Genomic DNA, 9,915 nt, shown 5'->3' on the forward strand with positions numbered 1-9,915 from the left:
CCTCCCCCCGGGCAGCTGCCTCCTGAACTCCTGGGGACAGAGATATCGGGGCATCCGCTGCCAGCGCACCTCTCTTCCTTGTCTCCACACTCTTCCACCTGGCTGAGAAAACAGTCTTGTCTTAACCACAGCCCTGTGAGCTGACCCAGTGGGAGCGTGCTGCGTCTGGCAGAGCTGGGTAGGAGGTGGTAGGCAAGGGCGCTGGGACCTCTTGGACCTTTTGCAGAAGCCAGAGGCTCCTGGAAAGGTCCAGGCTAGCTCTTGTGAGAGCCAGGGCCTCAGTGCATCCTCAGACCAGATCAAGGGGGCCTCGGGTCCAAGGCCAGCTCCCCCACTCCTGTCTGCAGGACCTTGGACAGTCATTTATTTCCCCTGATTCTGAGTCTCAGTTCCTGTGTCTACAGCCTGAGGCCACCACGTACGTGGCAGGTTGCTATCACAGCCAAATGAAATAACCCATTAAAAGTCTCAGTCTCACCCCATTGTTGTCGGAAGTGTCCCTAGGATTCTCTTTCTCACCCCATCACCTGTCACTTTATCCTAAACCCGATTCGGGGACCCAAATCTTGCCTTGTTTGAACCATTGCCGAACTCTTTGCCTAAGTGGATGTTAAACATTTCTAATGACTTCTTGCTTTGCTTTATTCAACAAACTTTCACACACCCCTGCCCTCTGTGTTGGACTCTAGGAACCCCTATGCTGTGTCAGGCTGGGTGGGCCCCTCCCTACCGGGTAGGCTTCAAGAGCCCCTCTTCCACCTGCCTCGCCCACTCTGGGGGCCGTGAGGATGGAGAGTGTCTGCAGCCTCGCCCTTGAGGGTCCCACAGTCTAGTCACTGTTCTGAAATGACAGTAGCTGACTCATTGCTCACTCACTCCATGCCAGGCGCCCCAGGCATCCTCTGCCATCCCACGAGGCAGCTGTTAGGATCAATTTTGTCCTCTGCACGAGAAAACTGGGCTTCAGTGAAGTTTGGTGGTGTCACCAGGGCCAGCAAGTGACAGAGATGGGATCAGAGTCCAAGCTCATCTGAAGCCAGAGCATGGGGTCCAGGCACCTGTGGGGTAGCTGGGAGGGTTGAACGGGGCGTGGCTCATCTCCCTGGCTTTTGCACAGGTCACCATTGGAATGTTCCTGCTCTCGGGAGACCCCTGCTTCAAGACGTGAGTGCTGGTGCAGGCTGCCTGAGGGGTGGGGGCTGTCCTGGACATTGTTGGGGGGAGGGGCAGGGGCTCTTCCCTCCTCCAGGCTCGTGGGGTCCCCTGTCTTCTCCTGACCCCAAGCTGGGGCACCCCAGTCACACCTCTCTCTGTTTTCCCAAGGCCGCCATCCACCGCCAAGTCCATCTCCATTCCAGGCCAGGATTCCTCCCTGCAACTGACGTGTAAGGGTGGCGGGACCAGCTGTGGTGGCAGCAGCAACTCCCTGACAGGGTCCCGGCCCCCCAAGGCCCGGCCCACCATCCTCAGCTCAGGTACCGTTCCCCACCTGCCCTCCGCACCCCTCCTGGGACGAAGGCTTTCACCTCCCCCGGTCCCTAGGTCCCAAGGGGGGACACTTGCTGAGAAGAGAAAGCCAGTGCTGTGGTATTCACCTACCCTTGCTTCCGTCGGGTGGGCATCTGCGCCCCTCCCATGATCCAGGCTCTGCCTGGCCCCAGAATCACAGCAGCACCCTGGACCAAGATGGATCAGGTCGCTGGCCTCGTGGCTCTCCGGGTCGAGCAGGAGAGACAGGGGTCAGTGAACAATAAATACATCAAACGTTTGTCCGCCTAGAACTGTGATGAGAGCTGGGAGAGAGATGTAGAAGGTGTCCGCCTGGGGACGACCAGGGAAAGCTTCCTGAAGGGATTTCATTTGAGCTGAATCTGGGGTGTATTGTGCTGTGTTCCTGGCAGAGGGACCTGCTAGGAGCTCTTGTTCTGCTCCTTGCTGTGTGACCCTGACCGGCTGTTTTACCTCTCAGGCCTTAGCATCATCCTCTGCAAAGGGGGATCAGCAGTAGTAACCACATCCGGGTTGCTCTGGGGATGAACTGAGAAAACGTATGTGCCTTTCCTGGCACCTGGGTCGTCCTCTCTATTTCCCAGCACGTTTCCATTAAATTATCATTATTACTAATGTTATGAAAAATGCAAATGAGCCTGAATCCCTAGAGGAGTGGGTGTGGCAATTAAGAGGGAAAGGAGCCCAGTGCTGTAAGGGATGAAGTAGGCCCTCTCCCGACAAAGCTTGAGCCTTGGCTCCTACACCCCGTCCCTGGGGGTGAGCTCAGAGCTGGGAGGTGGACAACCACCAAGCCGATCAGTAAGCAGGGTGGCACATGGTGGCCCTAACCTGTGCCACAAGAGCAGTGAGGGCACGGGGCCTCAGACCCTGTTTTCTGGGTGATTCTGCCCCCAGGGCTAGGAGCCGAGAGGGACCCTCTGACCCTGAGGGCCAGCTTTCCTGCCCTCCCCTTTTTTCCTGCACACCAGCCAGGTGGGACCCAGAGCAGAAATCTGGGCTTCTCCCCTGCCTCAGCCGGAGGGCTGCATGCAGGAATGGGGGCTCCCCAGCTCCACGGCTCTCTCCAGCTTCAGGGTGGGGGTCCTCAGAGGAGCGATCTGGGGACCAGGGCACCCCAGCACATGTGGTGCCTTTTGTGTAAGAAGAGAGATGCTTCTCCCGCATAGGGTGGGAATTTGAGGTCTACAAGTCTCTCTCTTCCTGCAGCCCCTCAGAGGCAGAGAACCTGTCGGGACTTGAAAAGTCTTGTGGCTTTGGGTGGGGACACAGGCAGGCCTAGGGTCCAGGCTGTGACCTGGGTGTGCTCATATCAGAAGAGGATGGAAGAGTCATTGCTTCCCACGTGGACCAGAAGGACTGGCCGGTGGCTGGGTGTTCTCTGAGCCCTAGGCAGACCCTGCTTGGTTCCCTGTATTTCCTGCTGCCAGTGCCTAAGAGTGTGTTCCCCACCCTTATTTACTACACTCCAGTTACACAGACTCCAGCTCACTGAAGCCTCAGGGCCTTTGCCGATGCTGGTCCCTGGGTCTAGAAGGCCTTTTTTCTGATGCCTTACCTAGCCTGCTCCCTGCCAAACATTCTGAAGGTCACTCATTAAGGCCACCTCCTCAGAGAAGCCTTCCCTGATTTCAGATTGGATTTCAGACCCAACCTCCCCTCATACGCTCCCTGCTGTGGGCCATTTGTCAGTTATGCTTAATCGTGGGTCCTTTTTGTCCTGTGTTCTTCCTTCCCACCACTGGGTGTCTGTGACACCCTGTCTCCTGTCCCCTGGCAACCCAGTAGAGCGCCCCCCAGATATTTGTGGAATGAAGGAATGACCCTGGGCTCGAGTGCTGACCTGTAGCTCAGGACAGGTTGCTGCCCTCTTGAACCATCTCTTAAGAGTTTTTCCATCTCTTAAGTGGAAATACATAGTGTGCCCCCCCACCCCACCCCCACCCCGCCACATTCAGTGAGAGGACTAGTGAGAAGCGAGCATACTGGTCACCCCTGCCCCCGCCCCCGGCTTCCAGGGGTGCCGGAGGAGCCAGACCAGAGCCTGTCCAGCCCGGAGGAGGTGTTCCACTCTGGCCACTCCCGCAACTCCAGCTACGCCAGCCAGCAGTCCAAGATCTCGGGTGAGTGCCCACCCACCCTCCCGGTGCCCTTGGCCTCCCAGCCTCCCCAGCCCCACCTCCATCATGACCTGTACCCCCACCGCCCAGCAGGCTACAGCACAGAGCAGTCGCGCTCCTCCAGCCTCTCGGCCCTGACACACCGCCGGAACACGTCCACCAGCAGCAGCGCCTCGGGCGGCCTCAGCATGGCCGTGGAGGGGCCTGAAGGCAGCGAACGTGAGCACCGGCCCCCTGAGAAGCCGCCGCGGCCGCCCCGGCCTCCGCATCTGTCAGACCGCTCGTTCCGGTAGGTCTCACCGTAAGTGCTGCTAGAGAGCAGAGCCCTCCGGTGGCTCCGGGAACCTCTGCTCCTCCACCTGTAACACAGGGACAACTGGGTCCTGGCGTCGTTGGGCGCGTGGCCGTCGGACCAGCTGATGCTCCACACTGGCCTGGCGTGCATGCTCAGTGGGTGGATGCTGCGGGTGGTCTAGCATACCCTGGGGCCTGCCTGCTTCCCTGCTCTGTGGCCTCTCAGAGGCTGGCACTTAACCTCCCAGGGCCTCCGCGGCCTCCTCTCTAAAACCAGGTTGCAGCAGCATCCGCACCGTAGGGTTGATGTGACGGTTCAATGAACACAGTCTGGACCAGCTTCCACGTGCACTCGGAGGGTCCTGAGTGCGGTGGACGGGGACTGGGTCCTATGGTCGTGTGACTGTCCTGACTCCCGCCCCACCCCAGGAGGAAGAAGGACTCAGTGGAGAGCCACCCGACCTGGGTGGATGACACACGCATTGATGCTGATGACATCGTAGAGAAGATCATGCAGAGCCAGGACTTCACGGAAGGGAGCAATACCGAGGGTGAGCTGCCAGCACAGGCGGGATGTGGGGGTTGGTGCCCGGGGTGAGCAGCCAGCACTGACGGGCACAGTGCCTGGGGGCTCCCTGGCTTCGCTGCCCCATTCAGCTTCTATCTTCCCCTGTGTCCCCACAGACAGCAACCTCCGGCTGTTCGTGAGCCGCGATGGCACCACCACCCTGAGTGGTATCCAGCTGGCCAACAGGTAGGCGGGGGAAGGTTCTGGGCCCCCATGGTGAGAGCATATGGCTTCTGCAGCCCACTGACCTAGCTTTGAATGCCAGCTCTTGTCCGTGTGACTTCGGGCCAGTCATGTCTGTCTGAGCCTCGGTTTCTCCGTCTGTCAAATGATGTGGATCACACCACCTCACCCGGAAACCTGGGACGAACACCCCAGGGTTGGTTTGGGAGGGTTCCGAGGAACGTTGGAAAATGCTTGGCACAGGGCTTGCCACACAGCAGGGGCTTCATACATCTTTATTTTGGATTCCACTTTTCTTTCCCTTCCTCCTGGGCCTAGGAGCTCCTAAAAAATGATGATGATGACTCATGTATCTATTAAATGAATAGTTACTGCGCACCAGCTACGTTTCATGGTTCTGAGCTAGGTGCCGGGGATACGGCAGTGAGCAACATAGATTTCTGCTTCATAATAGGCAAGCAGATGTGAGGATCAAACTTATGGCTTGAACTCTGCCAGTATATAGAGTATTCTCTAAATCATTCATTTACAGCATGCTGGTCTGTGTGTGTCAGGCTCAGTGAATGAATGAATGGAGGAGCTTACCACCTGCAGGGCTGTGCTGAAGCCTTTACTCCTGGTTCTTGTGGGCCAGATGGGAAAGTGGCCATTTAACATCTAGGCCAGAGGAGTCGGAGGCTTGGCTGGGCCACACTGGGGCCTCAGACCTGCCCTCTGGTGTTGCTCTGCTGACCCCTGCTGGCTGAGGTTCAAAATCGCAACTGCTATCTTTGCATGGCCAAGGCAATGGCACCCCACTCCAGTACTCTTGCCTGGAAAATCCCATGGATGGAGGACCCTGGTGGGCTACAGTCCATGGGGTCACTCAGAGTTGGACACAACAGTGACTTCACTTTCACTTTTCACTCTCATGCATTGGAGAAGGAAATGGCAACCCACTCCAGTGTTCTTGCCTTGAGAATCCCAGGGACGGGGGAGCCTGGTGGGCTGCCGTCTATGGGGTCGCACAGAGTTGGACAGGACTGAAGCGACTTAGCAGCAGCAGTAGCAGGCTGTCCTTAGTGGGGTGGGCAAAAAGAAAACAGAGGGCACTTCTTAGGGCTTTGTGACATCCCTCTCCAGCCCCCTCTGAGGATGAGGAAACTGAGATTGAGCAAGGTCATTGCAGAGCTGTATACTGCGCCCCAAATGACTACAGCCCTGCCAGTGGGCCTGGCCTTGGTGGGGAGAAGAGCTGATCAAGCTTCCCGACCTCCTGCTGCACTTTCGGCAAGCCCCGTAATCTCTCTGAACTTCAGTTTCTTTATCTGTCAAGTGGGGCTTGCTGCAGATCCTCTCTGCCTGAATTGCTGTGAGGATGGGCACAGCACACCCCAGCATGTGAGCTGCTGGTACCCAGGGGGCCTTGGGCATGGTCTGTGCAAGCTCTGTGATCCCACAGGCTCAGGTATGTAACATCTGTGTTACCCTGGGCAGGTGACTCCTCTGAGACTCAATTTCTCTCTGCAAAATGGGGCCAGTTAACAGTGCTTGTGAAGTACCTCCCAGGGCTGGCCCAGAGGACCATCAGGGAGGACAAGCTGACCTGTTTCTCCCCACAGGGTCTCCTCTGGGGTCTACGAGCCAGTCGTGATTGAAAGCCATTGAGGAGCAGGTGCCCCGGCTGGAGAAGGGCCCTGCCTTCACGGGCATCCAGACCCACGTCATTCCACAAGGGACCTTCCCCTTCGGATCACCATCTGCGCTGCCTCTCATCTGTGCCTCCTCCATGCACTCCAGCCCAAAGCATCATTCCATTGACCTCCCATCTATGCTGGGACGCTCATGGCCCACAAGGGCCCCGGGCACCACTGTGAATATTCTCCCCTGAACCACTAGAGGGCAGGACACATGGGCCCGTGAAGCAGGTGGGCAGAGACCCATGGCGGGCACTGCCCCTCTGAGACCCACCTGGGCCCTCGGCGAGGACATTCAGCAGTTCCTGCACATGCAGGGAGGCTGGTGGCCGAGGGGCCTCTTGTCCTGTGTCCCCGTTCACTCCAGGAGCGCTGGCTCAGCCCTGGCAGGGCCTCGCTCCATTGCCCCCTTGTCCTTGGGGGGGCAGTTCACCCCCCGGAATCCTGCCACCATGGCCCTCTGACTGCTTAGTGCTTCAGCTGTCCCTCCCCTGCGTCCCGGGGGACCTGCTGGCGGCCTCCTCCCGGAAACCAAGACCTCAAACCCCACCCGCGCTCCAGATTGAGATCCCCCTTCCCCGCAGCGAATGTTCTCCTGCTGCCCTGGCAGCCTGCACTTTGCACATGCTTGTTTCCAGCACAGCACCCTGGCCCTTGCCTGCCCATCCACTGAGCCCTTCCCAAGGATCCCTGGGCCCTGCCTGCCGTGCAGTCAGCAGCCCAGCCCTCACAGCCCGGCTGGAACGTGGCACTGCCCCTGCCCCTCCCTGCCCTTTCCAGTTGGCTCCAGTTCAGGCCTGAGCCCCCTGCTGAGAAAGGTCTGAGCCTGAGCTGCGGTTCCCCTCTGCCCGGGGCTGGGTCCTGGGCAGCTGGCTTCCGTTAATGAAGCCAGGAAGGGTGCCTCCCGAGGCCCTGGAGGTCAGCAGCCCGGCTGGGCTGGGTTTGCCAAGCCAAGCGCCCTTTCTCTCCCCTCAGGCTCAGCTGGCCCAGGCCAGGGCCGATGCTGGAAAGGCAGATGGGCTGTAGCTGGACTGGCCCGGAGCTGGCTTCCTGGCCAGAAAAGCCTCAGCCAACCTCTGAAAACATGCCCTCTCTGGGCAAAGGAGAGGGCGGTGGGGGGCCGTCCATTAAGGGGGTTTTCCCGTGGGGAGCAGTCTGGCCCTGCCCCCGCCCCCACCCCTCGCTACACCCTCTGCTCTCAGCACTTTCCCCTGGCCTTGTCCTCGTTACTTGCTTGAAGGTGGGTTCTGGCTGCCCACCGGTCTCTGGACAGACTCCCCGACACTCTAATTTCCACTCATTTTGTATAAACCCAGCAGGCTGGTGTTTACGTAGCCCCATACCTTTTTCCTTTTCTTTGCTGGTTGTTTTTTTTTTCTTTTCTTTTTTCTTTCCTTCCTCCCTTTCATTTTCTTTTTTTAGAGTTCACAGTTTGGTATTTTCTCCTCCCCCAGGCGAGGGGAGGTGCTTCTGTTCTCCCCCTACCCGCTGGCTGGGTCCCAGCAGGGCTGGGGATCTGGGGTGGGGGTGGGGGGTGCCCTCCCCAGGCTGGGAGGGGTCCTTGCCTTCTGCCCCACTGGCAAGAATTGGACTTGGTCTTGGAACCTCCTGGCATTGGGACCAGAGCATTTCTAGGGTTTCTGTTGTTGTTTTTAATGCCCTAACCCTTTTAGAAAATGAATGTAAGAAGGTGCCTACCGAGGCAGGATGGAGCATTTGCTCTGGCTGGGGAAGGCTCTGGTCAGCTCTGCAGGTCCCTTCCTGCCCCACAGACACCTGGCACTTTAAAAGGGAGCTGGCTGCACTGTCTGCAGTTGAAGTGACCCCTAGAAGATGGGGGAACGCTGTCCTTCCCTTCTGTATCTGCATGACCTCAGCCCAGTGAGGCGATGTATTCAGGGTGTTTTTAGGTCTGAGTCAACATTCTGGGGGCTTCAGGCATAAGATAGCTGGTTTTGGTGCCGTTGGGGAGAATTCCCCATACCAGGAACCCCAGCCCCACCCTAGGCGAGGTCTGAATTTGACAGTCATCCCAGAAGGAGACAGAGCCTGCCGCACCTTCCCATGCCAGGCCCTGGGCCAGGGTAACTGGATTAACAGAATTCGGCCACAACCAAATCAATGCTGGCTGGAGCTGGAGGCCTGGAGCCCCGGACCCCCAGCCTCATTCCCACGTGGAAGCCCTTTCTTCAACCCTCTGGTCCCCTCAAGCTCAGTGAATTCCCATTAGGTGCCCACATCTCTGGACTAAAAATCCTATATTTAGAAACAGACAGAATATATTAGAGATATTTTTGGAAAGGAATTGGTCTATGCAATGGCAGTTTGGAATCTTCTTGAAAGACAGTTTAATGTTTTTACTAGGAGGTTTAAAGAAAAGTCTACAATATTTTTAGGTCGTTTTTTTTTGTTTTTTGTTTTCTGGTCACCCCACAAACCGACCGCATGGCATGATCCGCCAAGATGGAGAATGCCATGGTCTCCTCTCTTTCGGGAGGTGAGCAGGGAGATGGGGGGAGAGGAGGTCTTTTTTTTTTTTTTAACACCCCTCCTTTCGAACAGAATGTTACCACCACCACCCCCTGATTCAGTGGGCTGTGTTTGTATCTCCGTCCCAGCTTCTATTGTAGAAAATAACATTGTAAGGGGAAATCAGCCTAGTGTCAGTGTCTTGGTTGGGGGGGTTGGGGATTAAATGTTGCAGATTTTGTTATGGCATGTTGGTTCTTGCTTGTTTTACTGAGTTGAATCCCAGGTCACAGATGGCATCAGAAGGGAGCGAGATGACACTCTGGGGGTGGGAGAGACATCGGTGGCCAGGGTTCTTGGTTGTCCTGGCTGCAGTCATTACAATTATTATCACTGTTCCTACTACACATTCATTGGGAGGAAACGTAGGCCCAGAAAGGGCAGTTTCTTGCCAACCTCACACTTAAAAGGTGGCAGCTCTGACCTCAGAGCCCAAGTTCTAACCTCCCCAGAGTTGGGTGGCCTCTAACAAGCACGCCTGAGGATCGATGACTGTGCCTCAACTTTCGCAGCTGCAAATGGGATTGTGGATCAAATTAGGAGGTGGGTATACAGCCCTCCCTAGGGAGCCTGACCCCCGCTGAGAGACGTTAAGAGTTTTCCCAGCCTCCCCAAAGCCACAGGCCAGCACTGTCTCCAGGCTTGGACCACCTCACTCCCTGCCCTTGACTCAAGTTCCTGAAGAGTTGACATGGCCACCAAGCTCTTGGGAAAGGCAAGTCACCCTGGGCCCGTCATGAGCTCAGAAATGGCAGGAATCCTCAGGGCTCTGGACAAGCTGGAAGGGACTAGACTACCAGGCCTTGTCTCGGCCCCAGCACTGCATTATCCTCGCCCATTTTCAGCGCTGATGCCTGCTCACACCCCAGAAAATCCTGGAGGCTGATTCTCAGCCCCTTCCTCGGTTTTTTGCACACCTGAGGAGGGATGAGTTGGCTCCTGGCTGAGCCCCAGTTCTGAGACAGGGAAGGAATAGGGCTGTAAGGTCCAAAAAAGTTTGCTCCTTTGGAACACAGTAATGCTCAGTGGGCTTTCC

At 57.1% G+C, this 9,915-nt stretch overlaps 1 protein-coding gene across 1 annotated transcript in view; it reads left to right on the top strand.

The window, feature by feature from the left end:
• Window positions 1–9,068, top strand: part of FAM102A (family with sequence similarity 102, member A) — a 37,392-nt gene extending 28,324 nt beyond the window's left edge. The window contains exons 5-11 of the mRNA XM_010856873.1: window positions 1,118–1,164; window positions 1,324–1,475; window positions 3,528–3,632; window positions 3,723–3,918; window positions 4,353–4,474; window positions 4,608–4,677; window positions 6,276–9,068. Coding sequence (XP_010855175.1) covers window positions 1,118–1,164; window positions 1,324–1,475; window positions 3,528–3,632; window positions 3,723–3,918; window positions 4,353–4,474; window positions 4,608–4,677; window positions 6,276–6,321 — 738 coding nt within the window. The 3' untranslated portion in view covers window positions 6,322–9,068. The remainder of the gene's footprint in view (window positions 1–1,117; window positions 1,165–1,323; window positions 1,476–3,527; window positions 3,633–3,722; window positions 3,919–4,352; window positions 4,475–4,607; window positions 4,678–6,275) is intronic.
• The last annotated feature ends 847 nt before the right edge of the window (window positions 9,069–9,915 follow it).

Source organism: Bison bison, unplaced genomic scaffold (assembly GCF_000754665.1).
Source record: "Bison bison bison isolate TAMUID 2011002044 unplaced genomic scaffold, Bison_UMD1.0 scf7180017864375, whole genome shotgun sequence".
NCBI classification, from domain to species: Eukaryota; Metazoa; Chordata; class Mammalia; order Artiodactyla; family Bovidae; genus Bison; species Bison bison.